The 12,632-nt window shown below is 39.3% G+C and overlaps 1 protein-coding gene across 4 annotated transcripts in view; it reads right to left on the minus strand.

Moving 5' to 3' along the window:
• REPS2 (RALBP1 associated Eps domain containing 2) overlaps nucleotides 1-12,632 on the minus strand; it is a 95,681-nt gene that overhangs the window by 20,516 nt on the left and 62,533 nt on the right. For all 4 annotated transcript variants that reach the window (XM_015638261.2, XM_015638271.2, XM_015638251.3 and 1 more), the window contains 2 exons: nucleotides 12,191-12,327; nucleotides 995-1,059 (listed from right to left, as the gene is read on the minus strand). In XM_015638261.2, coding sequence (XP_015493747.1) covers nucleotides 995-1,059; nucleotides 12,191-12,327 — 202 coding nt within the window. The remainder of the gene's footprint in view (nucleotides 1-994; nucleotides 1,060-12,190; nucleotides 12,328-12,632) is intronic.

Below are 12,632 nucleotides of genomic sequence, written 5' to 3' on the forward strand. Positions count from 1 at the left end.
AATGCCATCTGGACTGGGGAAACATGCAAACTCAAACTACAGTGTTCTACAGTCCTCAAGCCAGAAACTGCACTCAGTGCTAGCAAGGGATGGGGAGACAAAGAGCACAACAAGCTGCTGATTGAGCTGCATCTGGCAACCAGCCTCTAATAATTTCCATCATAAGCACTGTGCAGGAAGAGGTGTCCAACAGCACACTCTTAAGGGTAGATCCCTTAAGCTCAAGTGATGTCCATTATGGCCTAAGGGAAGTATCCAGCTTTTTGTATGTAAGAGCTGTCACCTCCCCTGTGGATTTGTTTCCTACCATACACTTCATCAAAAGGAGTAATATATGAAGCATATTGCTGCCTAAGACTTAACACAGCCAACAACATAGAAAAGGATTATGATCCTTCATCATCTCCTGAAAGGTGAAGAATTATCTTGATGCAGACATGCATGACTTTGTCGATTTATGCTGTCCTGTAGTTGTGTCATGCTCTAAAACACAAAACCCAAAAACTCAGCCAAAATGCAAAATAAAAGCACACAGCTAATGGCTTGAAACATAACAACATAACTATCGTGGCATTTGCTTCCTTTCAGCCTTATTTTTTTAAGCCCATGGGTGCAAAACACACTTCCATGCCATGGTTCCCTTAGCAGATGCCCTCAGTTTTTGAAGCTCAAGAAGTAAATAGCAACAGCAGGTATCAAGCCCATGCCTGCAGGCATTAAACTCATTTTAACAGACTAATTTTGCTAGCCTTTTATTTGCAGTTAGGTCTAGGGGGTGCATGTCAGCTCCACTGCAAAGAAGTTTAATTAGTCTGTAATTTGACACTGCAACACACCAGCCAGACACAGGAAGGAGGACATGGAACTGCAAACTGCAGATTTTCATTAGCTTGGAAGTGAGAGCAACTGCTGTGTCCAAGCCAACTTGTGCTAACCACTGCAGTGGTAACATAAAGAAATAACACACAGCAAAGAACTAAAGCTTTGTCCATACCTGAGACACAGAAGGTCGAGGGGGCAGTGCAGGTGGTGGTGGGGGCAGCCAGCCAGACCTCACAGCTGAACAGTGGGAAAAGAAGAACATGATGATAAAAAATGCCAACCAAACAAAACCACTGTAATTTAATACCAGCTAAACCCAGAATTAATTCCCAGGATAAGTGGAAATTCCTCCTAGCGAAGAGACAGTATTCAAGATTTAATAACAAAACCCAAACTTCATCTTTATTGAGCAAAAGCTTGTTTGAAATAACTTCATGAGTAGTAATTTAATTGCTGTAAACTCCCAAATGTTATGATAAAAAGAAGAGAAAGAAGCCAGTCAGCCACAAAACCTGTAGGTAAAGCAACCCAACTCCAGCTGAAGAAACACAGAAGAAGGGTCCACTTGTTCTTCAGACTTTGTTCTTTGTCATTAAAAATATTTCCCTTCTTCAAAGTGACACTGTAGCACCAGACACTAGCATTCACTCTGGATAAAACACACTCTGTGATAGTGTACAGCCTTAAAAAGAAAACATCTGCCATGAAGTTAACACCACAAAAGCCTAAATGAACCAAAAAGAAATCCATTTATTTAGCTTTATATTTTGTATTTGCATGCTACTACTCAGTGGAGGTACTTCAGAGGGAGGAGGAAGACAAATCCTAACAGTTAATTCAAGCCCCTAAAAGATAACAATGTCAGCTTGGAGTTTGAGCCAGCAAAAGGGAGGATAATAATCACATTGGTGCAATACTGTAATTTTTTGTTTTCTTAAAAATACCTAAAACCTATTTGGGACAAAGCTACATGACAGATGAGAGTATACAAAGGCAACTGTGAGGAGGCAGAGAGGAGGACTAGGCTGGCACAGAGACACCAACCAGGACTAACTGGGTTACCCTCCCCAAGCTCCTGTTGCACTGAATGCTCAGCACTTGCTCTGGCAGACACTGGACAGTCCATCTTGCACAGGTCTATCTTTGTGTAACAAAAAACCCCCAACAGAATTAAACTTAGAAATGCTCTTTACCACAATAATGCTAAGCATTCCATTACATTTATACACTTCCTATTTCCATTCATATTTTAAAAAGACCACAAAGACCATTAAGAGCTGTCTTATAGCTTAGCCAATTATATATTTTATACACCAAATCTAAAAATATCTATATGACTGAAAATGAGAAAAAAATATACTAACCATTACAGATAATTGTGACATGAGAGTCAAACTGTGTGTGAAAATACTGAAAACAGTCATATTGACTATTTACAGCTCCATAAAGACTTACAACACTGGTGGCTTTTTTCTGTTTCATCATCTCCTGTATCTTATAAAATGAAGCCTGATATGGCACACAATACCAGAGAGAGTTAAAACATCTAAAACAGAACTGAACTTATGCCAGGGAGCCACTAACACACCTACAGGTGTAAAAGATATTTGAAAAAACAGTCATCAGGATCCTTTCTCTTGCATTTAATTACTTCTGTTTATAAGACAATTGCAATAACAGCATGATGTGGTAACTACATTCTTCACCTCTCCCATGCAAGTGATCTTTAGAAAGGAAGAAACCTTCCTTTCCTTTAATCTGAACTTCAGGTTATTATTTCATTTATCTGGGCAGTGGCTTTGGCATTTATAGCTTGTGACAATATTTGAAAACAACACCTATCTCAGATACTATGTGCTGGAAAAGCATCTCCAAAAGTCATTGGACATACTGTGAAACTCCATGAGTCTCTTGGGATTTGGCCCAAAAAATTCCAGAGAAAAGTAATTGGTCCATAAAACAGTCTAATGAAAAAAACCACATCACCACACATAAAAAGCCACCACAAAAAAAACCTCCTTCTTCCACCTCCAAAATACAACATATATGAATCTAGCATTAAAGAAGTTGGATGCTTACAATACATGCATTTGACCCAGTTTCTTCTTTTTAATCCTAAAAATTCTAACTTAAGCTACTCATGAAATATTCATAGAATTCCTGCTGTTGCAGAAGATCTTTGGCCTGTTGTTAGAAGGAAATCATGCTTATGTGAGCACAATTACTAGCAAAACTTAGCTGACTTTGGAGGACTCCTAACAACTTTAAAAAAAACCCTCAGGCTTCAGCCTTCTCTGGTGTCACTACCCTAAAAGAGGAGAGTCCAAACAGACACTGGTAGGTTTTCATGTGCCTTGGCAGGTGACTCGTACTATCTGGCTATTCCAGGATACTCTTCCCTGGGAGAGTGCCCCGCACAGACCAGCTCCTGCAGTCAGAGATGGCAGCACCACTTATCTCAGACACAAATACAGGGAAAGGTCTGTTTCCACAATAAAACCAAGTACCCTGGAGTCGAGCAGCAAACAGACAAACGTGGTGCTTCCAGGTACACGCCTCAGAGCCTGGAGAAGCTGATGTCCCTGATCTTTGAAAACAAGTCTTCACCCTGTGCAGAAGCCCAGGGAGATGGATGGGCCCTGCACAGCTTCTCTTGCTATTGAGCAACTTGCTGGCATTCAAACCAGGCTGAGCCACAGAATCATGGAACAGTCTGGGCTGGAAGGAACCTAAAAGATGAGCACAATCCAACCCCCTGGTCACGAGCAGGGACGTTTTCCCCTAGACCAGACTCCTCAAAGCCCCATTGTGTAAGGCAAATCCCACAGAGAGCACTGTAGAAAGCCCATACAGGTACCAGTAAAACAGATTTAAGTATCCATATCACCTGGATATTATTCCTGTAAATGACAGCATTTTCATGCACTAGCTACTCCCACGAAGACAGTGGTTTCAATTCAAAAATCATGGCTCTTTACTTAGCATGTTTACACTTTAAGATGGATTATCTGCATGGAAACCTTCCAAGACCATTTTTCTGCCCTATTTTGGCAACCACAAAGGTCTGATAGTACTAACATGACACCACACCAGATTAAAAAAACAGGTTTTCCAGTCTGAAGGTAGATTAATATTTTAAAACAAACAGCAGGCTGCAATTGTATACTCTGAGAACCGGTCATGTCATCTTATCTGACCACTCTGCCTCCAGCTTCCCTAGCAGACAACAACACTCAGCACTTAATCATTATTTGTGGCAGTGAAAAATAACAATCCTAGGAACCACTCAGATAGCTCCTTTACTTACGAGATGTAGGAAGAGAAGATGAAAGAAAAACAGAAGTTGTAACAGCCCACACAGACCTATGGAAGTAGGTCCTTAAGTCACCAGATACAGCTGCAGTGGAGAATCCCAAAACTAGGATGAACAAGTCTGGGCCCACAGGATCCTTCAGAGAAATGTAAGAGCAAGGTGCTGTACTTCTCTTAACCGATGACAGTCACTTATGCTCTTGGTTTTCAGTATTGAAGAAAAAACTGCCATAACACACTGAGCTTCTGGATGCCTTCTGTTTTTTAAAATTAATACTGGAACAGCTGCACATAAAACTACATCTCCTGAAATATTTCCAAGTTATAAATTTAATATTAATTCCCTACATGAGGATGACATCTTGGTTGTAGATGTCCATCACCTTAGCTTGAATATCACCTCAGACAAGTTAAACTTAGGGTGGAAAAAATGTACACCCTCTTTCCCATCTGAATTAATATGTAAGCAGTCTCCTGAAAGAAGAGAAGGGTGCTTTTCCTAGGACAAGAGCCATTTTGTACCTTGCAGGCCAAACTGAAACTACATCCTGCCTACCCAAGGAGACCGAACTCATCTCAAGTCAAAAGAGAGAGTCTGGCTGATGTATTTGGTATTTTTCAAGTGCATGGTAAAGTACTGTTGGATCAAAGGAGAGGCTGGTTGCACGGTAGATTTCCATCAGTTTATGCTGCTTCAGAGTTCTGAGCTCCCAGATCAGGTTGAACAAAACACCAACCAATTAATTTTATCAGGAAGCAAAGGGAGTAAGGTACTGCAATCAGCTCAAAAAAAAAAAGATAAGCTGACAGAATGAATTATTCTTCAGTTCCCCCAACTACCTAAGGCTTTGGTTCCTCGGGGAAGCCAGGCCAGCATTTTTACCCTTCTACTCTGACACTGTTCTGGAGAGGTTTTTTCCTGCTTCTGTTGCCAAAGGCAGAGCACAGAAAAGTTCTGTGTCTAAGCTGGCTTCTGTTTACTTCCTTCTTACTAAACTTCTATTTTTGAAATTAGTACTTGGTTATCCCCTAACACTGACACCATTCTTTGTGCAACTTCATTTATTTACATTCCTGACAGCAGCATTAGCAAGTGATTGTGAAATAACCATTTCTCAAGAGATCCAATTTATTAATTCTCGCTACTGTGTCTAAAAAAAAAAAACAAAACAAACAAACAAAAAAAACCCACACCCAAAAAACACAAAACAAAAAAAAAACAAACCAAAACCTGTAAAGCTGTAGCCAGGAATGTAAATTTAATAAAGGATTCTAGTAAGGTGGTTGTGAAATATCACTGATCTGTTTCAATAATTTTTGCTACTGTCTCTTTGGAAAGTAATAGCATTGCAGAAAAAATCCACCTGTTTTAGACTCCTGACATTAACTTTATCAGTTTTGTAGAAATGCTGTAGAAAGCATTGTCAGTGGCAGAATGACATCTCTTTTCTCAGTTAGTTTTGGAACTGCTCAGCAGGCAGTTTCTTGTGTCACAGCAAACGATGCACACACCTGATGTCACAGACACACATTCTTGATACAGGTCTGTTTCATGTGCTAACCTTACAGAATGTTATTTGTATCTTAAGTGAGTGGAAAAATCCATGTACTTTCCAAGTAATTAAAAAGAGATATAGCCAGGCCTTAAGTAATTATTGCTTTTGCACTATGAGCTCACAGCTGTGACCGTTTAGGACACCATGTGCTAATGTGTCTGATGGGTCATTTCCAAATCCAACAAGCAAAATATCATTAGAGATTTTTTTTATGATGTCTGTTTTTAAGGTGCTATCCATGAATTTCAGCATGTGTTAAGAAATTCTGTAAAACAGATTTTTTTTTTAAACACCTGTTTTCTGCTTTACGTCATATACCCACAACATCTGTATTTTTACCTCCCTGTCCCTTGTTTTCCTTAAACCATTTAATTTTCTAGTTACTGTTTTCTCTACCCTTTCCTTTTCTGTGTGTTTCTATTTGAGGACTGTTTCTCCCTCCTCCCTTTGCCCTTAAACAAAACTACCCAAGATTTTGTTCTGTCTTGCTTCACCTTTAGCTCCATTCTCCACCCACAGGGAGGCACAGTCCCTCCAGCTACCTCCCACAGATCCACACTGGCAGAGATTCTCCCCTCTGGAGACCTGGGGGGAAGTGCTGGAGGCTCCAGCTCTGGCCATCTGTGACCACCTCCAACTTGGACTCACTCAGAACAGGCACAAGAAGAGCAGGGGACTGCCAGGCATCACCCCTCCGGTCCCTCCTGAGGCTCACACACTTCTTGGGGACATCTGCATCCCCACAAGGGAGGCAGCTTGACTCCTGTTCCACACCTGACACAGCAGATCCTATCTTGTTTAACCTATAAAGCTGTTCCATGATGGATGAACATGTTTTCACAGAACACACATGGGATCAGGAAATAGGTCAGTGGGGCTGGTAGGGCTAGTCTAGAACATTTCAACCTTCACGACTTTCTGTAGAAGAGTTTTTGGATTAAAATTTAATTTTTAACAACCTGCAACAGGACAAAACTAGACTGGAAATCATTCTTCAATCCCTGAAAGAGCTAAGATTAGAGAAATGGGAAAACATAATTTTTTTGAAGTTCAATATATTGACACAAATTGTAAAAAAAGCAGCTATACTTGAAAGATTGGTAAGATTTACCCCAGTACTGTCCAGACGCAACCTTTCAAGATATAAATAAACGTCTAAAAATCTAAAAATGCAAAAATAAGTTACCCCATCAGATTCCTATCATGTAGCAACTATTCATCCATTTATATCCTCACTATTTCCTCCATCTTATTTAACCTTAACTATGATCTTGTCCAGTTGGGCAAAGAAGTAAGTCACACAGTTGTAAACACATAAATCCTTTATAAAAAATTCTGAAAGGCTGACAGGCACAAAATTCTTCCATTCAAATCCGAAGGAAGACATGAATATTTTATTCAGGGTAAGCTCAGCTCAGTCATCAAATATATTCTGAAAGGGAACAGGACTAGAAAGAAACCAAGAGCTCCAGTACCAGATCAGGGGCTGATTCTCAAAAGAAAAAAAAATATTTTCTGATTCAAAAAAGTATTCTTGCAGCAATTATTTTAAAAATGTATTTCATAGCCAGAGAAAAATACAAATAGCAGCTCAATTTTGTGTTCTCTGTGCTCAACACTAAGACATTTTTAATTTAAATTTGTCACAACCCTTACAACCAGTCACACATTTGATTCTACACTCCTCACTTGAAGCTTGCAATATTAGAGCAAGTTGTACACTATGCACACAATAATTTGTGAAATGGCATATTTGGTGAGGGTATTTGCCATTAGCTCTTCTCTAAAATAAAAGGTCCTTCAGAATTTTCATCTTCCTAATTTAATGTTTAATGGTCTGATTAATAAACACAACTCAGTAACATGCAAGATAGTACAATATTATAGCATGAACAAAATCCCTAGAAAGCAGCTGGATTTTACTAAAACAAAACTAATATAAGAGGAAGGAGTCCTGGAAATTAATTACTTAATTCAATTCAGCCTTAAAAAACCAGAACATTACTATTCTAAGCTCCCCCTTGTCACTTTGGTTTTCAAATAAAATTTTAGTTAAGAAATCTGTACTTAGTAACACAAAAACATAATTGTACCACCCATTAAAAGTCTGTCTTTTGCAACTACATAATTCAGACAGCTAACCTCAATGGATACAGACATTTCCTAGAAATACAATTAAGCATAAAAAAATACAGAAGATAATACAGTAATCATGCTTATCTAGGTTAAGCTTCACAGGTTTTTTGTACTCAGTTTCATATACACAAAAGGGAAAGTCACTTGCATTTGGCTCACTAAGCTAAAAAGACAATCTAGCTGAAAAGATATTCTTGAAAATAACTGAGACAACAGTATTATGGTTACTGTGGTTTGGGCCTGTTTGTATCAAAACATCTATGACATCAGAGCAACAATAATTTTAATTCTCAAAATACTCTTTCCTACACACTTATGAACTGTTTAATTCTACGTGTAGACTTAAAACCATTCAGAAATACAAAGAGTTTTACTTAGGCAAATATAAAAAAACTAAGATAGCTCAACATACATTTAACTATTCACAAACCTCCACACTTGGCAAACAAAAACCCACTGTGCCTGTAAGCTCAAGCAAGGAAAGGATGTGGTAATTGAATGAAGTAATGGAAGTCTGATGAAGTAAAGAAATAATGAAAAGCCTTCTTCAAAGGTATGAAAAGGAGGGTAAAACATGATGCTGAACAGTCTTCCTTTAGCACTAATGAAAATGAGAGGGAAGACAATTGTACTGATTGAGTCTTAATGATACAAGTACCACTTCAAACTGCTTGGGAAACACGTATATGAAGGAATACAGGAGCAATGTGGGGACACACTTGTATCACTGATGGGAATGCTGATGCACACCAATAAAATCTATTCCCTTGTTCCTTTCCTGTGAACATCAAATTAGAACAAACAGGATGTTTTCTTGTCTGGCAGCCATCACTAGCCCAGCAGTGCTAAGTACAGTTCACAGATCTGACTGTAGTCAGGAAAACATCATCTGTGACAGAAAATACTGCACATGAAATAAAATGCTTATCATGCCTCCACTTGACCTAGTGTGGAACTTAACACCTCACATTTTAAAAGTGAGAAAACCCCCAAAATACTAGCCCCTTGTTGCTGGCTGAAGCCAGCACCCCAGAAGCAGAGAATTCAGGTTGCAGTGAGTGCTTCCTTAGAAGCCTACGTAAAAAATGGTGCGTGTATTCCACGTGTTCTTCACCACAGGGACAGCCACAGCAGGAGGTGAGTTTCAAAAGCAAATGAGTGCTGAAAACCTCCAGTGCAAAATTCATTTGTAAACAGTTATATGGCTGTTTTGTTCAATCTGCTTCCAGATAACACAAAACTACACTGGTTATGACAATCTTGTCGTTTCATCAAAGCAAATTCTCTTTTCCCAACAAGTATCCTTTGTTCAACAGAACTGTTAATTAAAAGTAGTTATGTGACTCAGAAACAAAACTAAATGGGAATTAAAAGTGTATTTCAGAGGGAACTGTATGACTCTAACAAGACTCAGACAGCTGTCACTGCCCAGAAGTAAATTCTTTATCAGCTGTCATGGGCAGCAAGCAGAACTGTACAAAACATCAGATGACAACAGATGCATTTTCACATTTTAATACTTAAACTGAGACCTGTCCCAGCCCCAGAACTGCCCCAAGGCAGACTCCAGCTTACTGCTGCTGTTGAGGCTAGAAGGCAGCTGGGGCTATGCTGCAGCATCACCGGGGTCTGAGCTGCCCCAGTTTAGGCCTCCTCAATACCCAGGTCTTACTCTGGGAGCTCTTTGCTTGTATCTGACTAGAGACCAGGCTAGGGGAGAAATGAAGAAGAAAACTAGGTCATTTATGCATTTAAAATGACATTTTTGTTTCTGCTTAAAACCTGCTGTTGTCCTTCCAGGAATGCATAAACTCTAGCCAAGTATTTTCTTAACACGAACACAGGCCAAATGCCAGAGATTACAAATTCAACAAAAAGAAATACATTGAGAGTGTAGCAGCACAGGATTTTTCTCAGATGCTAACATAAAGACTACACAAATAAAAACAAAAATAGAAGAGATTTCTGTCTCTTAACAGAAATTCACTTGCATATTTCAGAAAGTGGTTCCTTTCAATAAGTTCTTATGCTTTTTTATGTCTGTCCTGTGTAACACTTGTTGCAGCATCCCAGGGAAGTACAGCTATGAAGTATGAATGAAGGTGCCTTCTTCAAGTCCAGTTACCTCCCACTTCAACAATTTTAAAGCACATTTCAATGGCTAATACATTGCTGGACACCCAAGCCATGACAGATAAATATTCTGTGTATATACTGACCAGAAGAAAGGCATAATAAGATGATGACAATCATGATATAGCAGTGATAAATGAACAACAACAACAACAAAAAAAAAACCCAAACAAACAAAAAATTCCAGTGCTCACAACAGGGATTCATCACAGTCTTTAACTGAATTTACTCAAAGATATTTTTTATTTTTTGCCCTTTGAAAAGGAAATAAACAAAACAAATGCTTCAAAGTACAGATAGTTTTACAATTAAAGAAATGATACCTATAGATCAGCATGACCTGTGTGGAACTGAAAACAAAACTCAGTACTACTGAGCATTCCTTTGTGGGTCTGGAAGCAGATTATCCACCAATCTCCCCAAATGAAAATTATTTCTGAACTAGAATTAGCAGGACAAAAACTAATGCACCAAAATAGGATTATTCTAGTCATGCTGGATATACATAGAAGCATAGAATATCCTGAGTTGGAAAGGACTCACCAGAATAATCAAATCCAACTTCTGGCCCTGCACAGGACACCTCAACAGTCATACCGTGTGCCTGAGGACATTGTCCAAATGCTTCTTGAACTCACAGCTGGTGCCATGACCACTTCCCCTGGGAGCCTGTTCCACTTCCCAACCCCCTGAGTGAAGAAAACTTTCCTGATATCCAGCCTAAACCTCTCCTGACAACTTCAGGCCATTCCCTCAAGTCCTGTCACTGGTCACCAGAGAGAAGAGATCAGTGCCTGCCCCTCCTCTTCCCCTCACAAGGGAGTTGATGCCTCCCCTCAGTCTCCTCTCCTCCAGGCTGCTGGAGTGACCTCCAGCAGTTCCACATAAGGCTTCAACTCCAGACCCTTCACCATCTTTGTTGCCCCCTCCTTTGGACACTCTCTAGTGGTTTAATGTCTTTCTTATATGGTGGTACCCAAAACTGCACACAGTTTGTTAACTTCCCCAAAAGAAACCAGTTTGTGACTTTCAAAATGAACCACTGGAAAAGCAAGATGTCAATTTTCATTCACAGAACGACTTCTTTAAGAATTTACATTCTTGTTTCATTTGTGTTCCAAGTGAAATTTAAACCCAAGTTTATTTCTGTCCAGTTTCCTCCCAGTTATACTTTGTTATCTGGATTCCAAGAAGATTTGTTGCAGTAGAAAATGTGCACTTGGCTCTGTTTGCGGTTTTATTTTGATGTATAACAAAATCAAAATTGGAGGCACCAGATCCCTCAACAGGAACAGAGATAAGGAATTACTCCTCTGTGTAAGGCAAAAAAAAAGTTTATTCCTATTGAGTTTCAGGGATCAGCACACATAGCAAGACTCTTGAATTCTCTCTAGTGTTTGCACAAAACAAGTCCCATATAACAAGAGGTAAAACTTTTTAACTCCAAGAACCACATTAGAGAGTCCACTTAAACATTCCTTGACACAGCCAAACCTTGGCTTTCTTCTGAAACATAAGCATGCCCGTGTTTAAGCTGGTCCTTGAGTCAGATGATTGGTGTGCAGCACACAAACCTCTGATCTGGTTCAAGGACACTGCTGAAGCACAGCCACGCTGGGTGACTGCTGCCCTGAACAAACAGCTCCTCTTCCCACTTGAAGGCAAGAGGCACACTCAAAGGGTAATATTGAAAAGTCATTTTCTTTCAGTTCACTCCAGCTACTATTCTATATTTTCTTTCTCTGCCCTCAACATGCACCCATGTCAAAAAAAAATACTTTTTTTTTTCTGATTCTTCTCACACATATGTTAGACCTTAATTTCAAAAATGTTTGCTTTCTTTCTCCCAGTTTAAACATTAAGGGTTTTCTTCCTGCTTCTGAACTACAAAAAGCAAGTAGTAATAAAAACCAATTATACTGTAGTTACTGATGAGAGTTGTCTAAATAGCCAGACTAGTTATAAACAGTCAGTGATGACAGACTACCATATGCTATGCTTCCCATTATGTGCCAGAAAACATTATAATCACCTTGATTATAGAAACAGTGATTTTTTCCCCTCAGTGGCGATATAGCACAAGCAAGTGCACAAGCAGAACTCCTGCTCTGCAGTGCATTACTGTCTGCAGCATATGCACACATTGCCAAGCATTTCTGCAAACAGATCGAGTCGCCAAGCACGCAGCTAAGCTGAACAGTCTCAGAAGAAGTAATGAAAGTGAACTCTACCTTGTGTGTTTTGCTGAAATATTTTGTTCAGATCCAATGAGGAAGCTCTGGAATGTGATTTTTGTGGCCTGGGAGGTGGAGTAGGGGGCTCTTCTCCCTTTTTCATGGCATCTTCTATTGATGTGCTAGAATAAGACCTAAGGAAAAAAACATGTTGGAGAAAAGCAGAAAATATTTTATTTCAAAAATTAATTTTAAACAACCATAGTGAATAGAATAATGAACCTAAATCAGAAGTCAGGTTCACAGTGGAAATTCCTTGCCCTAATGACTAAGAGTTCCCTCTTATAACAGCACAGATTTGTTTGGCAACAGAGCATGTGGAGAAAGGAACAAGTCATGCTTACAGGGCTAGTATTTTTTAAGGCTTTTTGTAACACAGCTTGAGGCCTTCTTATGTAACTTTGCCAGCAGGATAATTGTCGCAACTATTTTGAATAAA

This window comes from Parus major, chromosome 1, assembly GCF_001522545.3.
Source record: "Parus major isolate Abel chromosome 1, Parus_major1.1, whole genome shotgun sequence".
NCBI classification, from domain to species: domain Eukaryota; kingdom Metazoa; phylum Chordata; class Aves; order Passeriformes; family Paridae; genus Parus; species Parus major.